General features: G+C 44.5%; 1 protein-coding gene across 4 annotated transcripts in view; it reads left to right on the forward strand.

Annotated features, from left to right (window-relative positions):
* Nucleotides 1-22970, forward strand: part of CUL1 (cullin 1) — a 177494-nt gene that overhangs the window by 142795 nt on the left and 11729 nt on the right. For all 4 annotated transcript variants that reach the window (XM_079932393.1, XM_079932394.1, XM_079932395.1 and 1 more), the window contains exons 8-13: nucleotides 3848-4010; nucleotides 5367-5497; nucleotides 18687-18794; nucleotides 18874-18980; nucleotides 21300-21348; nucleotides 22076-22207. In XM_079932393.1, coding sequence (XP_079788519.1) covers nucleotides 3848-4010; nucleotides 5367-5497; nucleotides 18687-18794; nucleotides 18874-18980; nucleotides 21300-21348; nucleotides 22076-22207 — 690 coding nt within the window. The remainder of the gene's footprint in view (nucleotides 1-3847; nucleotides 4011-5366; nucleotides 5498-18686; nucleotides 18795-18873; nucleotides 18981-21299; nucleotides 21349-22075; nucleotides 22208-22970) is intronic.

The raw sequence follows: 22970 nt of genomic DNA on the forward strand, positions 1-22970 counted from the left end.
ACACATACATTGTTTAGAACCTTCAGTATATGCCTGAGAATATGCAAAACCATGGGATAAATTGTGGCACATTTTATTCAGTAACTTAAGAAATTACGTTTATATTAAAACATTCTATCAGGAAGTAGAGTACAAAACTCATGAACAATATTGAGATAAAGCATGAACTTTCAAGAAATACTCTGCTTTTAACAGCCAGTTTGGGCTAGATGTGCAAATTCCCTGGAGGGGTCTATGTTCCCATTTCTGTGTTGTTAGGAATCTTTTAGTGGAAACAGTTGAGAATCTTTGGCTTTCCTTCTACTGATGACTTTGATGAATGAACACCCCTGAGCCATATTAGTGTCTTAGCATATCTTACTGTCTCATCTGAGCTATGAAAAAAACGTGTGACTCTTCTAGGTTTCTAATGTCATTTTTTAAAACTTTAAAAATAAATATACCTTATTTCATTAATTTGCTTACTTTTTTTTTTTCATTTTGTTTTTCCTGCATACTGATGCTAATAGAATTAATAGGAACAGTCTTGAATTGCTTAACTTTATTTAGTCATTCTGAATTTGATCTGGGTGTTCTGATGTAATTATCTGCCAAGTACAGTGCTGATCAAGAGCTTATTTGCCTTCCAGTTAACAAAGAATGTACATGACTGTCCTTCCTAAAACCTAATGACATAACACCCAGGACCTTGGGTTTTTCATCAACCTCAGAGACACTGCAGGCTCAGGTTCAGACCACTGCGAGAAAGCAAGTCACTCGGATTTTTTGGTTTCCCAGGGCATAACGCCATACTCTAGTTTATGAAATGTGGAGAATAGCGTTATGTCAAAAACAGCAATTTACATACCTTAATTTAAAAAAACTTTATTGCTAAATGATGCCAAAACAATTACAATAGCAGCATCAAAGATCACTGATCACAGATCAGCATAACAAATAATAATAATGAAAACGTTTAAATATTTTGAGAATTACCAGCATGTGGCACCGAGACCCAAAGTGAGCAAAGGCTGTTGAAGACACGGTGCTGACACACTTGCTCTACCCACAGTCCTTCAGTTTCTGTTTTGTTTTTAAAAAAGCAGTATCTGTGAATCGCAATAAAAGGAAGTAGGCCTGTGGACAGTAGTCCCACCTTATTCACAGTTTCAGTTACCCACAGTCAACCTCAGTCCGAAAAATATTAAATGGAAAGTTCCAGAAATAAACAGTCCATAAGCTTTAAATTGTATGTATTGAAATATGTCGTTCTGAGTAGCATGATGGAATCTTGCCCTTGAATCATACCTTTGTCCATAGCATCTCCCCTGTTAGTCTCTTCATCGACCAGGTGATCAGATCGACCGTCGTCCGCAGTGCTTGAGATCACATAGCCCTTATTGTACTTAAAAGTGGCCCCAAAGCACCAGAGTAGCAATTCAGATACGCTAAAGAGAAGCCATACAGTGCTTCCTTTAAGTAAAAAGGAGGAAGTTCTCAACTTAATAAGGAAAAGGTTGCTAAGATCTGTGGTGAGAATGAATTGTCTCTCCGTGAAATTGTGAAGAAGGAAAATCTGTGCTAGCTTTGCTGTCACACCTCAAATTGACATCATGGCCACAGTGCATGACATGTGCCCCGTTAAGACGGAAAAGGCATTAAACATAACTTTTATTACATTATATTGTTATAATTGTTCTACTTTATTGTTGTTGCTAATCTCTTACTGTACCTAATTTGTAAATTAAACTTTCTCATACGTATGTATGTATAGGAAAAAACATAACATAGTACCTATAGGGTTCACAGTTTCAGGCATCCACTGGGGGGTCTTGGAACATATCCCCCGTAGATAAGGGGGGACTGCTGTGTAAACAACTGCTGAGCCCCTCTGGCTTTTGTGATCACTTAGGGACCAGTTTGCTCTTCCCTCTCGGCCCCTGCAGGAAGAGTCTGTAGAGTGCTACTGTTTTTTTGTAGTACAGGGGATGGAAAGCCAGTGTCCCCCAGAGAGTGAATCAGCAGTGATACCAAAGCTTTACCTTTCATTTTAGGGGAGAGAAAAGTTTTTAAGAGATGACTTTTTGCTGCCAGGGTATTATGTTCTTCCAGGAAACAGGTATAACCTCGAGAAAAAGTGGTGCTTTTTGGTTTGCATGTCCTGTATTTCACCAGCTTTATTTCTTGAGGTATCAGGCTTAATGAAATACTAGATATGAAGGAGCAGAGGCTTGGAACTTCAGAGTTAAAGCACAGAAAGATCTTTTATTGTTTTTTAAAATAGCTTTGTAATCAGGAAAGAAAACACACAACTGTAGACTTGCAGGGAAATACAAATAGCATAAACCTGCACAAACTTGGGACACTTGCTCAAGTGTGCGCGTAAACACCAAATTGGAGTAATGCTGTAGGGTTTTGTTTTGTTTTTATTTATTTATTTTTGGCTGCGCTGGGTCTTCGTTGCTGTGTGCCGGCTTTCTCTAGTTGCAGAGAGCCGGGGCTACTCTTCGTTGCGGTGCGCAGGCTTCTCATTGCGGTGGCTTCTCTTGTTGCGGAGCACGGGCTTCGTAGTTGTGGCACACGGGCTTAGTTGCTCCGTGGCATGTAGGATCTTCCTGGACCAGGGCTCGAACCCGTGTCTCCTGCATTGGCCAGCAGATTCTTTAATCACTGTGCCACCAGGGAAGCCCTATAGGTTTTTTTAATAACTATTTTCCCCCACTAATTTATTACATTAATGTATTTTCTATTTACTGGATAGCAGTATTCCATTAACCAAATAATATAACAAATTATATCTTATCAGAATCTTCAAGTATTTCTTACTTTGCAAATTGTTCCTTTTCCTTTCCCATGTTTTTATTTGCACATACTTATTGATTTTTCAGAGATTATTATATATTAAGGATATTGACCTTTTGATATATACTACAGATATTTTCCAAGTTTATTTTGTTTTTCACATTTAACTCTATTTAGAATGTGCAGTAAGGTTTAAATTTCTGCAGTTGAAACTATTGTCCTATTAGTAATTTTTGACAGCACAAGTCCTGCCCAGTCATTTTTTCATTTTGTTTTTTTGGCTCTTGGATGTTTATTCTTCCATTTGAATTTTTCTAGATTTCTCCAAAATTATGCCAAATTAAAAAATCATTTTGGGGGCTTCCCTAATGGCGCAGTGGTTGGAAGTCCGCCTGCCGATGCAGGGGACCACGGGTTCGTGCCCCAGTCTGGGAGAATCCCACGTGCCGCGGAGCGGCTGGGCCCGTGAGCCATGGCCGCTGAGCGTGCGCGTCCAGAGCCTGTGCTCCGCAACGGGAGAGGCCACAACAGTGAGAGGCCCGTGTACCGCAAAAAAAAAAAAAAAAAAAAAAAAAAGAAATCATTTTGGGAAGTACTGGCATTTTTATAATACAAAATATAGTTTTTCACTCTTTATTCAGGTTACCTGAATAATGCGAGATCATTGAAATTTCTTTTTCTTTTTTTTTAAGAAGATGTTGGGGGGAGGAGTTTATTAATTAATTTATTTTTGCTGTGTTGGGTCTTCGTTTCTGTGTGAGGGCTTTCTCTAGTTGTGGCAAGCGGGGGCCACTCTTCATCGTGGTGCACGGGCCTCTCACTATCGCGGCCTCTCTTGTTGCGGAGCACAGGCTCCAGACGCGCAGGCTCAGTAGTTGTGGCTCAGGGGCCTAGTTGCTCCGCAGCATGTGGGATCCTCCCAGACCAGGGCTCGAACCCATGTCCCCTACATTAGCAGGCAGACTCTCAACCACTGCACCACCAGGGAAGCCCTAATTTGCTGCTATTTTTGTTAGCAGTTTTTAAAAAGCAAACCCAAACCTCTGACTTGAATTAATTCCCACAGGCGGAGGCTCGTTTGCTGGAGGAGCAGCGGAGAGTCCAGGTCTACCTTCACGAGAGCACCCAGGACGAGCTAGCCCGGAAGTGCGAGCAGGTGCTCATCGAGAAGCACTTGGAGATTTTCCACACAGAGTTTCAGAATTTATTGGATGCCGACAAAAATGAAGGTGAGCCACTGAGATTCAAAACACAAGGGTATTTATTCTGATCTGTGATGTTGAAATTGTGTGAAGTTCCAGACTCAGTTAGCATTACCAACACCAGTCATTCTTTAAGAGACTCACGTGTGAGATTGTGTGTGCGCATGTGTGTGCCTTGTGTGTTGATTTCAGACCTCTGCAGTGTGCTTGGGGTGTGACTTTGGGGGAAGAGCGTCTTTTCAGTTTGGTTTGGAGCCTAACCTGTTCCATACACCTTAGCATTAAGTGATGCTACCACTGGTTTTTTTTGTTTGTTTGTTTTTGGGTTTTTTTTTTTTTGCAGTACGCGTGCCTCTCACTGTTGTGGCCTCTCCCGTTGTGGAGCACAGGCTCCAGACGCGCAGGCTCAGCGGCCATGGCTCACGGGCCCAGCCGCTCCGTGGCACGTGGGATCCTCCCGGACCGGGGCACGAACCCGTGTCCCCTGCATCGGCAGGCAGACTCTCAACCACTGCGCCACCAGGGAAGCCCCTGGTTATTTTTTTCTTGCGTATGTTTCTTCTGAAAATTCTTTAAGATGAGAAGGCTATAATTTTGCAGAAGTATTTCCTTTACCCCTTCCTTGTTTTACTGGGACATGTTAGGAGCTCAGTAAAAGATTGGTGTTTGGATTCAGGATTTTTCTTTGGTGTTCATATATCAACCATGTGCCATACATATATTAAGTGAAGAATATGGGGACCCTTTTGTGACTTATTTGTTTGTATAGTTGGGATGGATATTCATAAATAGTCCTTAAATTTATTCATTCTTTTAAGTAATATTTGAGTGCCTATTACGTGTCAGGCATAAATAATATCTGAATCTCAAATGTTAGGAAGCCTCAGATGTAGTTCCTGATCATCTTCTTTCTCTATTAGTAGTTTCTCCTAGCAAGGGGGAGAATATGCTTTTTTTTTTTTTTTTTTGCAGTACGCGGGTCTCTCACTGCCGTGGCCTCTCCCGCTGCGGAGCACAGGCTCCGGACACACAGGCTCAGCGGCCATGGCTCACGGGCCCAGCCGCTCCGCGGCATGTGGGATCCTCCCAGACCGGGTCATGAACCCGTGTCCCCTGCATCGGCAGGCAGACTCTCAACCACTGCGCCACCAGGGAAGCCCGAATATGCTTTTATAATAGCATGACTTCCTTATTACTTTCAGCTAAATATACATATGCTAAATATAAAGTATTTGGTTACAGTTAAGTGCATTTGATTATTAAGGTGTGAAAACACGGTGGTTTTATTCCAGTGTACCTTTCACCTCTGTAAGCACTTACTTAGTGGAATGGATATGCAGAGTTTGTTTCTGTGCATAAAGGTGTGGCGCCTTCTTCTTTCAGATTTGGGTCGCATGTATAATCTTGTATCCAGAATCCAGGATGGCCTGGGAGAATTGAAAAAACTCCTGGAGACACACATTCATAATCAGGGTCTTGCAGCGATTGAAAAGTGTGGAGAAGCTGCTTTAAATGTAAGTACTGTTTAACTGAAAACCAGTCGGGCCTAACCATTCCCACGCACGGACTGCAGGTGTGTCTCGTGTCTCCACCTACAAATCCAAGGGGTAAGATTTTCGCTAGACTCTCATAGAGAACCTGGTTTGGGCTTTCTAAAATAGAAGGTTCACAAGCATCTTTATTCAGTAAACATCTCCATAAACTCTTCTCTGGCACTTTTTAGGCATTAAGCGTTTAATTTCTTGATATTCTTTTTTCCTTTATGTCTTCTCAAAATTACATTCCTTGCACTAGAAGAGAGAAGATTATTCCATAGAAAGAACAGGCTAAAGCCTCCTAGAGACTTGTCTCTGGCACTCACAGGCCACAGGCTGCCCCTTGCAGGAACTTCGGTCTGTGTACTGCCCTCCCATTGAAGCTCACAGGGCTGTTTGCCCTGGAAAGGCCCTGAACTGTATGGCATTTCTAATGCACACCCCCCTCCCCACTGCGGGAGGCACAAGAATACTCTGCTGGGTTATCTGTAATTCACTTGATAATTTTACATAGCAAGTATCATGTGTTTCTAAGAGACAGGTAAGTTGTCTTCAGTTTTGTCCCTATTGTGAACTTCAATTTTGATAGTGTTTGGGACAACTATTGGAGAAGAAAAGCTTCTAGAACACACAGTTGGTTCTTAGGTCTGAATCAGAAAACTTTTTACCTCTGATTTTATTGTGTTTGGTGTTAATTATTTCAACAGTACTATCTTTAGTATCTTTTTTTAAGTCTTTATTTTCCTGTTTTCTTGGGGATCTCTTTTCTACTTTTAATTATGGGGGTTGCTGCCTCACTTGTTATCACATCTATGAAATATTAGAGGGAAGAATGTAAACACACCTTTAAAGGACCTGACACAGGCATGTACAGGGGATTCAAAAGGGGTGACCTGATGAAGCTATCTTTTCAGTAACGTAAGGTGTTTTCACAGATGTTAATTCAAAACCCGGTTTGGCTGTGTGGGCAGCAGAACCAAGTTAAATGACTTTCCTTCAAATGAGTTAAGGTGGCGAGTCCTATTTCATCAGATATGGATTAGAATAGCAGATAAATGAAGCAGGTTTCGCTTTTTCATGTAAACTGTTAAATGTTAGATATGAGATTGGCCTTAGGGACTCATGTTCTAGGTGAATATAGTTAGATTAAAAATCAGTAGGATAACCTGCTTTTTTGTTTTCATAGGTATGATGGGATATTCCTTCTAATGTCAATCTTTTCCAAACCAAGTAAGGTTCTAGATGGAGAAGTAATCACGGTGTGATTCTCTAGGACCGTTTTCTCTTTCTTTTGGACACAGTCAGCTGCCTGGTTGACTGGGCCAGTGGGTCTTGAATCTGGAGTTGACCTTTTCGTGGCAGTTAAAGCACAAGTTCAGCTTCTAAGTAAAATCATTGCTCTATTAGCAGAGACTTCGTCTGTCAGCAGTAGACAGCAAAAATAAACTGTATTTACCAGCAGTTATATTTTATTGAAAATTAAGCTTTTAAACAATATTTTTATTTATTATCTATTTATTTAATTTATTTTTGGCTGCATCGGGTCTTCTTTGCGGCACACAGGTTTCTCTCTAGTTGTGGCATGCGGGTTTTCTCTTCTCTAGTGGAGGCGTGCGGGCTCAGTAGTTGTGGTGTGTGTGGGCTTAGGTGCCCTGCAGCATGTGGGATCTTAGCTCCCTGACCAGGGATTGAACCCACATCCCCTGCATTGTAAGGCGGATTCTTTACCACTGGACCACCAGGGAAGTCCCCTAAACAATATTTTTATTACTTAGATGCAAGCCACTGATACACGTGTATTTAAACATCAAAATAAGATTTTCCCCCATGAAGAATAATTATATATAACTTGGTAAATTTATACTGCATTTGCCTTAACTTCCAAAAGTCAAACATTTTAAAAATAACATTATTCATTATAATTATTATTTCCATAGGAACTGTTTTTATACTGAACTCATGAAACTGGTTTTTTAAATTGTTCTTGTGAGGAAAAGTTTCTTTAAGAAAACAAATACTTTTCCTATTTTCTGCAAAAGGAGTTTTCCCTGGTTTTCCATTTTATTGGCTCATCTCTGAAGTTTCGGTTGACTTGTAAGTTCGTGGTGCCGTCTGACTGGCGCGTGGATTTCTTTACGACCTTCCCCGGGCTGGGTCAGACCTGCTGCCTTTACTCACCAATGATGTAAAAGCCCAGGAAAGTTGAAGAAGCTCCAGAGAGAAGCACATGTAGCCAGTCTTAGCCTGACTCACAGCTGTTATTGTAAGACAGAATAAATACAGCTGCTAAAACATAAATAATTTTAAGTAGGTATTCATTTTTATCACATGTGTAGTAAACGTAAAAGATGTATTGTAACCCAAACCATGATGGCTTTCCAAAACCCATTAATGCTGAAAAACAAAAAAAGCGGCAGAAAAAGGAGATTGGTTGAATTAGTAAAAAATTACAATTATCGTACCTAATTTTAAGTGGGGTTTAATTACTTTGAAAACAGTTTTTTAAGTTTTTCACCTAATTGAATTGAATCATAGTATATGAGAATCATTTAAATTCATCTATTAAATGCCATAGAAGGCACTGCTTAAATGATTTTTTTTTAAGGGCTGAAAAGTTATCTAGTCCTATGATTCCATTTATCCCATCAGTTTGGCTAGAAAACAAGTTTTACTGCTAATCAGTGTGGCCTAGGCTGAAATTATTACAGGTTTCACACTTGTAATGTGATTCAAATAATATTTTTGTGTTAGAAACTTCAAAATCTACTTAAGAATTTTCTGAAGGCATTTTTTTTTCAGGTAAAACAGATTTGAGAATAATGGCTGTTCCTGGGTAACCAGTGTCTGGGGTGTCCCCCTCTCTTTACCCAAAGAGGAGCTGGCAGTCTTGCCCTGTGAAGTGTGGCTGAAACCCTGAACACGTGCTGTTTTTAGACACACTGCTTCTTCTACCTGCCCCGCCGCACCCAGGCTGGGGAACACCAGGGAACGCAGCTCGGGATCAGGGCTCCTCTCAGGGTACAGGGGCTTCAGGCTGAAGCAGATCAGTGTGGGTCCATCCCACCCACCATGACGTGAGATTCCAGCACGAGGAGGCGTTCTCTCCAGCCTTCGAGAGACGCTCGCGACTGAGGACACTCGGGCCTAGCCGCGCTGCAGGCACCGTTAGCATGTTGCATCGGGGCAGCAGTAGAACTTCGGAAACACAAAGAAATCTTCAAGGATGGGTTTTAAACAGGTTTAGAGCTGAACAAAGGATCAGATAATTCTTTTAATCGGCAAGTTTATTTCATAGGCAAGTTACCCCGTGTGTGGCCTCTGGACTGAGAGGAGATAGTGGGGCAGCAGCAGGGCAAATCAGCACATTTCACGTTGCCTCCAGGCCGGCAGGAGTCGAACATTGAGAGACCCCGTGTGCTTGTGTAGACGGGCCGCAGCACTACACGTGTGCTCAGTTGTTGGCCGTGTAGTAACGGGAGAAAAATAATCCGTATTAAAATACAGGAGGAGGTTGGGCCCGTCCACTTAGGTGCTGAGGGGAGCATCTTGAAAGCAGAGCCCGCACCTTCAGGTGTTCATTTGAAAGGATTGAAGGCCGTGGTGGGGCGGCCCCGTGCTGGGTTCTCAGCCGTTTCGTCTACCAAAGCAGCCGGCTGCTGGTGCTGGCTGGCGGTAAAACTCAGAGGACCAGCGGGTGCCGCAGAGGACGTTGACGTCACTTCCGCTCATCCAGCAAGCGTCACGGCCTTCCTGTGCTGCCTCTGCTGCCGAGGATCCCAGTGCGCGGTGCCGCCACACTTCTGTCTTCTCATCGCATCTCACTTGGTCTTCTCGGGTCTGCGTGACCTCCTCGGCCCGCTTTAGTGACTGTGCCGCGGGGCCATTTTAACGCTCACATCTTCCTTCCTTGCTTCCCTAGCACGGCGGCGGCAGCTGTGGAGTATGTGCCACGCGGCCTCACCCTCTGCCCCTGGCAACCTGAGCCTCCTCAGGTGGAGTCATTTCCTACGGAATGTGGGCATGGCCGTGGGGTCCTCTCGGACCAGCGGGCAGCCAGCCTGTCGGCCCCCAGCAGCGCGTAGCCGCCGCCCAGTCCTCTCTGCTGAGTCAGTGGAGTGGGGACGTGCTGCGTCCCTTGGCCCTCCAGGCTTTTCCTGCCTAGTCCCAAAGCTGCCCTTGGAATCGAGGCCCCGTCCCTTCATTTCTGGATGGTCTTACATCTCTCCCATTCCTGTTCAGCCCTCATCTTGCTTAGCAGTTTCGTCTTCCAAAAATACTCCTCAATGTGTGAACAGTTTTACTCCATGTTCTTCATCCGTTGCTTTAAATAAAGCACAAAAAACCCCTCTTCCCTAAAATAATATATTAAATCTTCCATATTATATTAAGTCAAAATCCTCTTCTAATATGCTCCCATTGTCATGAACCTCATCTTCCAGTGAAACTGTTCTGTCCTCATTTCCCCCAGAACACGTCCTTGTTCATTATACACATGCTACCTTCTGTGCCTGGAACGCGGTCCTTCCTTCCTTCTCTTTTTAACCTGCTTTTGAAGGCCAGCTCATATCCCACTTTCTGAAAAAAAAAAAAAATGCTCTCCACTGACTCTTCCCGCCCAAGTAGTTGTATCCTCATCCTAAACCATTAGGGCATTTAGAAAAATCTCCCAAATGCCACTGTATATTTGTGTATAACTTCTGTGTTTCTTGTCACTCCATCTATTATAAATCCCTTAAGAGTAAAGCTGACACCTTACTATGGTTTGATACTCTTTATAATTTTAGAACTAGCGTCTGATACAGCAAGTAGTTATTGTTGATAATGACGATGACCGTGGTGGCAAGGAGGAAGGGCCACCTGCTGCCGCCCCAGCTCCTTTCTGGTTTCATCCTCCTTACTCTTCATCCTCATCATGTCCATCGTCGAAACGTTTTTAAACACTTCCAGTTCCATACGTGTGCCGTGCTGTACCCTCCTGGTTCTTCTGTCTGCTTAGACATATTCCTTCTTTTTTTCCTATGTGTTAAACATCTCTATCTTTCAGTACCCTCAAATGCCATTTCTTCCATGAAGGCTTTCTCGATCACCCCTTTGAAATAGCAGCATGTTGGACAATTTAGATGACATTCACACTCCGTATATCTTAGATGTCTGTGTAAATGTCTTCTACAGGGATGGCTTTATCCATCTTCATGGCCTCAGCTCAGCACTGTGCCTCACACAGAATAGGGTCTCCGTCTACTTATGTCTTAATTATACTCCTCACTGTTGCCAGCAGGATTCAGGGCGGCTTACACAATACATAAAAGACAATAGGATAAATGAAACAGTAGCAAAATAAGGGTTGGAAACACAAAGGAAGCTAAGTGTAGGATAGCACTCAGAGTGCGTGCGGTGAAGTCTGGTCTCTCATTAGAGGTGGGTTACAAATTTGCCTCTGATGTCTTCCATCAGTACAGAGAGCTTGCTGGAAAGGACAGTTGGTAGTACTGTGAAGTACAGTCAACTCCTTGATTCATAGTGATCTTAGGGAACGAGCCTGTGGCTCAGAGGAATGACTTTATCGGCGTTCAGAACCGACGGTACCTTTCCTTATGGCCCATCCTAAAGAGAACACCAGCTATGTGGAAAGTCATCCATGTAAATACAGAGTAAATACTATATCAAGTCATTGGACGGCTTTATAAGTTCCCCTAATGCCACAATTTTATAGCAAAATAAAGTTCAGGAAAAGAGTCAGTACAGACTTGTAAGTACCTGCTAGTGAATGCTTGACCGATACAGTTGGTTCCATGTTGAATTTTTTAATTAACACACGATTCTGCAGCAGTCTGGGTGCTATTGTTCTTCCCTACAAAGAAAGCTTCATAAATCAGGTATAGAGAATGTTTCATTACTCTGTCTTCAGGGCAGAAGTGGCAACAGATAAGCACAAAGTCCTCTTTGAAACCGTATCTTGATTTAGCGACCTCAGTCTGACTGGAACTGAAATATAATCCAACAAGAATGGGCTTGTAGATGCTTCGATGTCCAGCAGGGCTGTTGGTGTGACGGTGGGAGGTTGGGCTGCAGAACCAGACTGGGGCACAAAGTTGTGAATGTTTACTTGCAGCTTTGGAGGCAAAGGTGTACTGAGATGGAGAGGCGTTTCAGGAGCGGCCCAGGGCTGCCGCGGCGACAGTGCTTGTAAGAGGGAGCAGTTAGAGCGGAGAGTTGTAAAAGCAGAAGTAAAATCAGGGAGCTCGGACGAGCAAATTTTTCAGTATAAGACAAAGGGGCTGAGTCTGGGACCCCTTACGAAAAAGAATTACGAGAAAGTTCCATGGTTGGGATTGAGGACTCACTTGTGTGTGAGCTTACCCCAGACCGAACAGAGTAACACAGTGCTGGGTGCCTCTGGCAGATTTGGGTTTTTTATACAGCCAAGATTCCCTTTCTCTTCTGGAGTAAAAAGCTTAAATAACAGTCCTGACTCCACCTTGCTGTGGGTGGTAATAGAAGAAAATTACCCACGCAGAGCTAAACTTTGGCTCGGGGACCTTTTACATTTGGAGTGTGACCCGGCTTTGTGTGGTCAAGGGAGATGGAGACCATATCCATCGTGTCTTTAAAGAGCGTGGAGAGGGCGGGATAAGAAGATCCTAGACTGTCACAGCTGCAGGCCGTCCCTTAAGCTGGGTGATGGCCAGCTGATTGTACTATTTCTTATTTTGAATATGTTGAAATTTTTCCATAATAAAACTTTAAAAAAAAAAAGCAAAACGGAAGAAATGTACTAGTTTTGGTGCAGTCGATGTGGGAAAGGAGAAAGAGGAGGGAGCGGGTTACAACTTTAATTACATAAAGAGCTGATACTCGGTGACAGTGCAGATTGGTTCAGAAAGCACGCAGCTAAATTTATGAATTCGTCTTCTGTCTTTGCCGTGAGATGAAGAGGGTAACCATTTTCTCTGAAGGAAAAAATACACAAATGTCCATCTTTAGTCTAAGATAACCAGGCTCTGAAAAGACGCACTGTATCCTTTGTGTATCCGGGAAACACCCTTCTCTCCTTCAGCTGTAGGGAGAACTCCAGTCCTTTCACAAGCAGACCCATCGTGGAAGCCTCTTCCTGCCCAAATCTGACTTTATACCCCACGTTAAACTAATTTTGGCTTCGTCTTTGCTGCGTATCTGTACGTCCTGAAGTGGCCCCTGCCTGGTTCAAGACCAGTCACATGCGACCCGTGAACTGCTCTGGCCGCCCACCCACCACCCACCCGCTTCCTTTCTGTATAGGCTGCTCCTGTTTCTGAGCTAATGCATTTGTTACTTTCTGAAACATCATTCTTTCAGTTAGAGGAGACACAGTTTTTCTTGGCAAGTCGAACGTAGTTCCACTTTCAAGAACTAATATTTTCGCCCTTGATCACCCAGCACCTAAGTCTAGTCAGTTAGAGCCTCAACATTCACGGGGTAACCAACACCAAAGGGCTGGCTGCAGGCACACCTGGGATTCAGGGCAAGATAGGGGGTGAGCGGGCATGAGGGGCCAGGGTCAAAAATGGGAGCCCACACGGTCACGTAACTCAGGTCAGGGGTTTGTAAAAGTTTATCAGAGGCCGAAGGTTATGATCAGATTGAAGATGTGTTCATTACGCTCTGAGGCTCATAAGAAGTAAAAATGACTGAAGCAGAAAGTAGCAGGTGGACAGAGGTTAACGTGGTGGGAATGGAGAGCACTGGTTCAGTTGCTACGTTTGTTTGTCTTGATATTTTAAACTTAAACCATTCTCAGTCAGAAAAACTAGTGATTTCTGCTTATCTAAACAAAAGAGTTGAGGCGATGGAGTAAGAAAAGCCCATTAAAGGACTTCCCTGGTGGCGCAGGAATCCACCTGCCAACGCAGGGGACATGGGTTCGAGCCCTGGTCCGGGAAGATCCCGCATGCCGCAGAGCAACTGATCCCGTGCACCACAGCTACTGAGCCTGCGCTTTAGAGCCCGCAAGCCACAACTACTGAGCCCATGTGCCACAGCTACTGAGCCTGCGCTCTAGAGCCCGTGAGCCACAACTGCTGAAGCTCGTGAGCCACAACTACTGAAGCCTGCACACCTAGAGCCCATGCTCTGCAACAGGAGAAGGCACGGGGTGAGAAGCCCGCACGCACCGCAACGAAGAGTTGCCCCTGCTCACCGCAACTAGAGAAAGCCCACGTGCAGCAACGAAGACCCAATGCAGCCAAAAATTAATTACTTTTTTTAGGCCCATTAAGAAAATGTGAGACTTAGAATACTGAATGGTATTTGAGGCCTCCCATTTCTCTCCCAGTTTGGGGAGGGGGCTGTTTGGTTTTTTTGGTTTGGGTTTTGGGGGTTTTTGCTCATTAGGTAATATCAAAATTACTTTTAAACCCTGAGTGCACACAGGCTGGCAGCGGAGGAGGGCACCTCAGAAAGTGCTGAGTGATGGGGCGCCGGGCTGGGGTTGAAGCTCCCGCACGTCATCGGCAGAGTGTAGTCGGTGGTTTGGGACTGTTCTTTTTCTGAACCTCTTGCTTCTCTGTGTTTTGCTTGGAGATGATGCGACTCCAAAGGGGAAGTGCTAATGCTTATGGGGAAGAAGAGTTCCACTGACCCCGAACGGTGGCGTGGTGTGTTCTCGTCAGTTGAGACACATTTCTTTCCCTTTCCTTCTTGAAGAGAAGCAGCCCCGAGGTGGGGACGTCGGCCTCGTGGAACAAGGCCCTGGGTGGCCTATGCTGCCTCCGCCTGTCCCCCGCGAGGACAGGAGGCCGGGTGCCGCCCGGGGCCCTGGAGGCCGCACGGGCTGAGAGCGCGATGCACGTGCGTGAGGTGGAGGCCCCAGGCCTGTGGCCCCCGTATCCTCTTGAGGCAGAATTACAGTATTCCTGAGGATCACAAGTGACCCCGAGAAATCCTGCGTGACGTGCAGCAGCTCCCCGTGAGGTACTGGCCTCACTCCTCTGGGCGTGCCCCACACGCCTCTCTGCTTTAACTAAGGGTAAGGTGGAAGTTATGTCAGGCTCCTAAAGTGTGTTTTCTCTCTGTGAGACGGGCTTTTAGAATTATCCTGTTAGTGGAAACATGTGGGATAAAAGGTAGTAATTCAGTTATGATTATGGTTGTTCCCGATTTGGCCATTTCAGAATGAGTTGGCAAAGGACAGGAGGCAAGACAGGCGCAGTCTGGTGAGCCCCTTGAGCTCATGCCTGGCGAGGGAGGCCGCCCTTGGAGCAGCTCACAGGGATGGTGAGCTCGTGTAACAGGGAAGCCTGGCCTGTCCTGGAAGCTCAGGGAGGTTCCCCGAAAGTATTGGAGACCAGTAGAAGAGCTGGAGCTGCCTGGGCCAGGTGGGGGTCCTAGACAGAGCAGAGACCTGTCCTGGCCACCGCGAAGTCGGCTACAACAGGAGGAGGGAGCAGGGCACAAGGTAAACCTGCGAGGGTGGGCCTGGGCTGGCCAGACCGTGGGAGACCTCGAAGGCCAGGCTGATGATGCACCTTAATCCTAAGAGCAAGACGAACCCAGGAGGGTGGTTATAATAAAACCGGACACTGACGGGATCAGATTTTTTTTTTACAAAATCGCTACCATGTAGAAAATGGATTAAAAGGAAGAAGAGTTGCTAGTGTACCAGTTAGTTTGTTAGAGTGGTTCAGATGGAAATGACACGGGCTGGTGATGGGGGGACACAGAAGGAATTAAGTAATTAGACTCTGTAATGGACGGGAACTGTGTTGGATAATTGTTGAAGCTCGACGATGAATACGTGGGGTGGGTTTTCCTGTTCTTTGTAATTTTGAATATGTTTGACTCTTTTCTGCAATAACACGTTGAAACAAAAGAAATGGAAAGGGAGAGGTCCAGAGAGCAGCAGAGCCAGGGAGGAGATGGGGCCGGCGCTGGCACACAGAGTTTGGGGATCCCTCCAGGCGTCCGCGGCAGGTTGTGTGAACCGAGTGGGGACGTCTGGTCTGGTCTGGTCTGGAGAGGAATGTGATGGCCATTGGCAATAAAGACACCGATCACGTAGGAGTTGGATGAGATCCCTCTGGGACCAGCCTGAGAGGCGTCCTGTTTCTTATATGCAGAGAGCTCTCATGTACTATTGAGTAATCACGCCAATTACTGACTACCTTTTTTTTCTATTGGAGTATAATTGCTTTACAATGTTGTGTTAGTTTCTGCTGTACAATGAAGTGAATCAGCTCTGTGTATACCTATATCCCCTCCCGTTTGGACCTCCCTCACCACCCCCATCCCACCCATCTAGGTCGTCACAGAGCACCAAGCTGAGCTTTCCTTTTTTTTTTTTTTTTTAACGTCAGAAATTCACATCTTCATGCTCTTGAAAAAAACGTGCATTTCATCCGGCTGATCTTTTCTCTCTCCTTACCTCTGTTGCTTGTCTAACCCTGCGATCTGGTGCCCTCTGAAGAGACCGCCATTTACCTCCTGGTTGCTAAATCACTCACCTTTTGAACGTCTTTTCTCTGTTTGGCACTGCTGACGGCTCCTTCCTTAACTTCTCCTCTGTGTTATTCCTGTGTGTTCCCATCTCCATCTGCCCTTGCCAGGTTCCAAGGTGGCTTCTCTCTGGATCTCAGATGCTAAATTCAAGTCTCCAGGGCTCAGTACCTTGGCACGCTCTTCCCTCAGTGGGTTCCGTTCACACCCTCACTTCTCACCAGCCAGGCTCCTGGCTGAGTCTTCTCGTATAGCAGAAAGAATCTGGAATTGGAGTCTGAAGACTTCTGTTCCCTTAGGGAAGTGCTGTCTTTCCATGGGCAATTCTGCTGGGCATTTCTGGGGACATTTATGTTTTTCCAAATCCTAGATCTGAGAAAAATTGGTCAAGAAATCAAGAAAACGGAAGAGCGTTGTAGTTCTCCTGTAAACATAATGGTCACCGTGGAGACTTTCCTGATTCAAAGGAATCCATTGATGATGGTCCAGGGCAAGGGGAGGGGTGCTGATGTGGGGAGTGCAAGCTTCAGGTCGTCTCTGGGAGCCAGGGTGAGGTAGAGGAGCAGTGTCACCCAGTGGGTCCGTCTTCCTTGTAGGTGATGCCCAGGTATAAACGTGCATGTGTCCCTCTCTGCTGCTAAGGGTGAGTCATTCTTGCAGATAAAATAAAAACTAACCTGTTTATATACATAATATACTTTATATCAATCCTGTGAGTGGTGTTCCAAGAAAAAGCAAGTTTTGGGAGCAAAGCCCTTAACTTGGCTGTTTTGATATGCGGTTCTTTGTAACGCTGTTAACCTTTAATGTTCCTTTATTCAAATACTACACGATAATGTTTGCTGGCATTTTCCGGTGTGTAGATACTTGCTAGAGATTAAAGTTCTTTGTAAATACTTTAAAAGAACAAATGCAGAGAGAAAAATAATTTGAATGATGTGAAATAATTTGACATGAAATCAGAAAGCAATCTGAATTGGCAAAAGCAATATCAATTTCGATGGCAAAACCAAAATTAAGTCAAGCGGACAGTATTATTTCATTGTTAGAAAAAAGAAATGAGCTTATATGAAGTACGCTGTGTGCCAACTGAGAGATGCTTTTGGGTGCAGTCTTGTGAGTAAGACCATTAATACAGAATGCAAAGATTCTTCTACAGCCGGAATAGCTGTCATGAAACTGAGAGCTGGGTTATCTGGTGGAGCAGCTAATGCGGTGTGTGTGCTGAGTTTTAAGATAGATAATTTTTAGAGATTAAACACATGTGGCATTGGCTTTCAGTATTTTAAGTGATTTTTGTTTGGCAATTATTTTGTGTTAAATTCCCTTTTAATGTTTTGTCGAATGTCTGTCAGGTAGAGGCCACTTTACATGTCATTGAAATGATAATCTTGTTATCATTTGTTCGTAATAATAATAATCCTGGCATTTTTATTACATCTTTAACAGAAAACCTCTGAAACTCTTAGTATAACCCTATCTGTCACAGAAAAATGATTTACTCTTAATGGTTACTCATTATTATTTTAAAACAAGTGTCACAAAAATGCAGAACAACTAGAATTGGGGGAGTTCTGGTTTCTCGTTCCTGAATCCCGAGGAGAAACACCTGTGAGGAATTTGGAAACGCTGGCAAACCATTTAAGCCCCCTGCACCCGGCCTTGCCTCTGTGACGTGCTGGCCGCCGTGCCCTCAGCGCGCGCCACGTGGGCTCAGCCTGTCTTCCCGACCCCTCACCTGGGCCCTTTCCTTCTCAGAGGCTCTCAGGAGTCAGGCTGCCCGTGTCCAGGCCTGACTGCCGCCGCTTAGGCCCTTGGCCGACTGGTTGCCTGTGACTTTGTTTCTTTGTCTGTGAGGAGGGGATGCGAAGAGCACTGGCCTCGCGGCAGCGTAGTGACAGCCCTCAGCGGGCTCAGCGCCGTCCGGTGCGCAGCAGGCGCCCAGCGTCGGCCTCTGCTTTCTTGTGGCCCAGGACTGTCTCCTTTGGCGCCCCCCTTCCTGTGTTCCTTCTGTGTCGCTCCAGAAGCCTCTCCTGTGGCTGACTTTCACATTTCACGTCCATCCTGTGGTTCCTTTGTCCAGAGACTCCCACGGGGCTGCCCTGCCGATCCCACAGTGCTCTGCCTGTCCTGTCTCCCAGGCCCTGGCCTTTCCCGTCTCAGTTCTCTCTGTTTGTCCACGTGGGTCTTCTGATTTTCCCAGATGTACTAGTCTCACCCTTGCTGCCACGTCTGACCTACTCCGGCCCCTCGGCACACTTCCTAGGACCTAAAAGCTATGTTATCTTTGCATGGCCTGCCCAGCTAAGTTCTAGATAACGGGTAGACTGGTTTCCCCAGCCAAAACAAAGTCAAGAAGTTGAATTGTTAACAACAAAAATTGGCAAAGTAAAGCTACCACTTCGAAAGTTTGTTTTCTGTCATCCCTTTGAGTTTTCAGATAATTTGAAAAAAATCACTATTTTTCATATAGCTTGAAGTCAGTATTTAATTTCGAGTGCAGAGAATATATTTTCTTTTATTATATCTATAAACATCATATCCTGTGTGTTTTGATGATGGAATGAAAACTATTTCTTGATCTTGTTAACATCTTTGAAGAAGTATCCAAACCTTTTGGAATGTTTTCTAGTAGCTGTTAGTGTGCAGTTTAGTCCCCAGAAACCAACTTGTGTGTCTGCTTTTCCCTCTACCCAAGGACCCAAAAATGTATGTACAGACAGTGTTGGATGTTCATAAAAAATACAACGCCCTAGTGATGTCAGCGTTCAACAACGATGCTGGGTTCGTGGCCGCACTGGACAAGGTGGGTGTGCTGGCCCGTGGCTCTCCTGGGGACAGTGGCTGGCACACTGGCCTCTGACTGTGTTTCCTGTGATCTGCAGGCTTGCGGCCGCTTCATAAACAACAACGCGGTTACCAAAATGGCTCAGTCATCCAGTAAATCCCCCGAGTTGCTGGCTCGATACTGTGACTCCTTGTTGAAGAAGAGGTACTAGTGACTTTGTGTTTTTTCTTAGTAAACCTGTTTAAAATCTCAGCCTCTAGATGAGGAGTTAAAATTTATATTACATTTTACGTATGTATGTTAAATTGTAATTTTTGTACCTTTTGAGAAAATACTGTAAACCTAATACACCTTCTTTGTCTTCCTAAAAGGCATTTCACGTCACATGTACTGTGCCCAGTTCACGTTTTTCTTACATCACTAGTGTCTGTGATGGCAGGCGGTGTGCGCGTGGCCCTGCAGCTAAATAGACTCCACTGCGCAGGTCCAGCTGGTGGTGACGAGGGTGGAGGTCATGGCACAAAGTCACCATTTCTCTTCACTCCCTACTTGCTCTTTTCTACTGGCCTTGATTAATTATTTTCCAGTTGAAAATCTGCAGTAGCTCCCACTGGCTGCTTTTTAAAACAGAAGACTCTCCACATGCTGTAGTGTTTGCATCAGTCTGTGTACTTTTAACATTTATTTTCATTTAACGAGTTTGTTTTATTGCTGTTTCATAGTCTTTATATTTTAACCATCTTATTTCTCAACTGGTATTTTTCCTAATCAATGTATGTGTATTAAGCACGAGAGGCAACGTAATCTAATATGGTTTTCTTCTCTGTGTTGTGTTTTTGGAAGTTCTCACTTAATTTTTTGTGTGTTTGTTTTGGTTTTCATCAGCATCTCTTTCACTGAGGAGTAGCTTTTTTCAGTTTAGATAATGCTCAAGGCTTATTTTCCTATTCCAAATATCACACCAACAGATTTTGCAGTAGTTTTCCGTGCCCCCCAATCATATTGGTTTGATATTAGTAAATTGTATTTTAAGCAGCTCTCAAAGGCTCGTATAATCCCATTACAAAAAAGACTGAGAACACCTACACTACCAAGCAAAAGACTACAAACAAGTCTCACTTAGAAGAGAGTTGTGGGAATCTTAAGTAAAATGTTAGCAAACTAAATTTATCAGCGAACTAAAGGATAACTGTCCAGAACATAGCATAGCTTTCTAGGAATGAATGCAGGGATGGCTCAACAGTAGCAAATCTAACGTAGTTGACTTTATTAACTGAGAGCTGTATGAACAACTATGTGGTCTTCTTGATTGACGTGAGAAAACATTTGATGAGGTCAGTAGCTATCTCTCTTCTAACTTTGCCGGAAAGTGATTTGCCCAAGGCAAATTGAGTATTTGATTTTTTCCCCCTACTTATCACAATGCTTGTCTAATGTATAATTTAGCAATTCTAGTCAGATCCACTGATGTGCTCATTTCAGGAGTGAAAATGGACTTTAAATTGGGATGCCTCTTCTGACCTGATTTCATTTTTTAGCCTCTATAAAATGAAAGTTTTCAGTATTTTAAATATGCAGGTACTCTCATAGAGCTCCAGTTTGTTTGGCAGAATACATAGCTTCTTTTTTAGCCATTGTCTTTTTAGAAATTGTCTCATCAAGTCTCTTGATAGATTTTTCTTCAGTTAAGGCTGCTGAAGCAGACAGAATGGCGGAGAGTTCCAAAAGCGCTGCTTTAATGAGCGCGTGTCAGTGACTAGACTCCAGTGGGCACTAAACTAACCTCTTTCAGGAGAGATACAGCCCTGACCTCTCAGTGAGAAAAAGAGAGAGAAGAATGGACCTTCGGAGCCAACTGTTCTTAAATAGGAGCCTGTCTGGTGGTTGGATCATTTTCTATGAATTTATAGGGGTCTTGTTTATAAAGGACTCTTGGGATAAAAGCTTTAAATTTGTATTTACCCTGAAATCACCTTTCAATTAATAGTTGCTCATAGAATAGAGTGAATGAATCCGTTGTTAAAGGACAAGCATCTATTTTGTAGACATAATGACAAACGGAAGGCAACACTTGAGAAGTGGTTTAAAAACCCCTTTCATTGTCTTTAATTATTAGGCCATTAAAAGGCGTTTGGTTTTTTTCAAAGTTAACTTAAAGCATATTGTAGAATGCAATTAGAGAAGTGAAGCTCATTTACTTACATTTAAGTGGATTATCTTAAAGGAAAACTTGGTTCAGAATGTTTTGGGAAACTTAACAGGTATCTTCTGTTCAGTTTCATTGTGGATATTTTAAATGATTATATGTGAGAATAGATTATGAAATTGAGACACAGTATAAGATTGCCAAGTTGCCACAGGTAAGGAAATCTAACTTTCCCTCTTCCACCTGTTAATCTGAAAAGAACTGAGCATTTGAATGTTCAGAACCACAGTCTGATATGGTGGTTTGGCTAAGTGGCGCTTGTTTAGTAAATGTTTGCTCGTTTGTTTTAAAACACTGTGCCTTTAAAAATTTTTCAGTTCCAAGAACCCAGAAGAAGCAGAACTAGAAGACACGCTCAACCAAGTGGTAAGGTGCTGGATAGTTATGTCGCTATGTTGTAACCTTTTCTCTGACAGGTGGCTTTAAAGTTATTTATATGAGCTATCTGGAACGTGGAAAGTAGTAGAATCATTTATTTTATTTTGAATCTATGATTTTACTCCCTATGTTGAGTCATTAATTTTAGCATTTGTACTTTCCTCATTAGTACTAAGTGTAGACCAACTTAATGTGATTTAAGGGGTTGATGAAAATATTTACTTTAAAGATTACAGGACAGTAATTTTTTTAACTTTTTTTTTTAATTTATTAAAAATTTACTTTTGGCTGTGTTGGGTCTTCGTTGCTGCACGCGCGCTTCCTCTTGTTGCGGTGATTGGGGGCTACTCTTCCTTGTGGTGCATGGGCTTCTCATTGCGGTGGCTTCTCTTGTTGTGGAGCACGGGCTCTAGGCGTGCGGGCTCAGTAGTTGTGGCTCGCCGGCTCTAGAGCGCAGGCTCAGTAGTTGTGGCGCACGGGCTTAGTTGCTCCGCGGCATGTGGGATCTTCCTGGACCAGAGCCCGAACCCGTGTCTCCTGCATTGGCAGGCGGGTTCTTAACCACTGCGCCACCAAGGAAGCAGGACAGTATTTTTTGTCGTCATAAATGTTGACATACAGGGCCGGACAAGACAAAGCACACGTGTTGGTTTCTGGCCTGTGTTTGGTGACAGATTGTAAGTGCGTTAAGTGTGCTCTCGTGGTGGCTTTCTAGATGGTGGTCTTCAAGTACATAGAGGACAAAGACGTGTTTCAGAAGTTCTATGCGAAGATGCTGGCCAAGAGGCTCGTCCATCAGAACAGTGCCAGTGATGATGCCGAAGCAAGCATGATCTCGAAGTTAAAGGTAAGTGTAACCTTTCCCTGAACGATTCCAGCTTTAAGGCATCAAAGTTCTTAGTCTCTCCAGGTTATCAGTTGGGCAAAGCCATCAATCAGTGATAACACAGAGTCCGTGCAGTGTGCGCTCTGCTACTCCGCTACCGAGAACCCGCCACGGTTGTGATGAGCCCAGGTCTCCCCTCATCAGGCCTCACGTGCTCTCCCGACCACCCTACCAGCCCAGCACGCACACCCGGGGGCCCTTCTGTTCCAGCCGAGCCCTGCTCGACGCCCAGCGCCTGCTCCTGCACCTGTGGCCTCAGCTCTGCTCCCGCCACCAAGAACTGCTCCACGTGGCGTGGCCCGTACTCTTGTGCTGTTGGCCTTGAGCGGGCGGGGTGTTTTGTTTTTTTCTGGGCTTGCTTAACAGTTAGTAACCCCACGTCTGCAGGAGGACGGAAAGCGTCAGGGTTAGTTTGCTGTTGAGTCTTTCTTTCTTTCTTCCGCCGCCTCTGCACTTAGCCTGCTCGCTGGCCTGTCAAACGCTGCTACATGTTTTGCAGCGTGTTTCACTTTGACCCGAAGTTATAGTTCCACGGGTATCTTGTTCAGCTCGGGCTGCCGTACCAAAATACCATAGACTGAGTGGCTTGAACAAGAGAGATTTATTCTCAGAGTTCTGGAGGCTGCCGGGAAGTCCAAGATCAAGGTCCCAGCCAGTTCAGTTTCTGGTGAGGGCTCTCTTCCCAGCTTGCCTGGGGCCGCCCGGCCACATCCTCACATGACCG

Source organism: Stenella coeruleoalba, assembly GCF_951394435.1.
Source record: "Stenella coeruleoalba genome assembly, chromosome: 9".
NCBI lineage: Eukaryota > Metazoa > Chordata > Mammalia > Artiodactyla > Delphinidae > Stenella > Stenella coeruleoalba.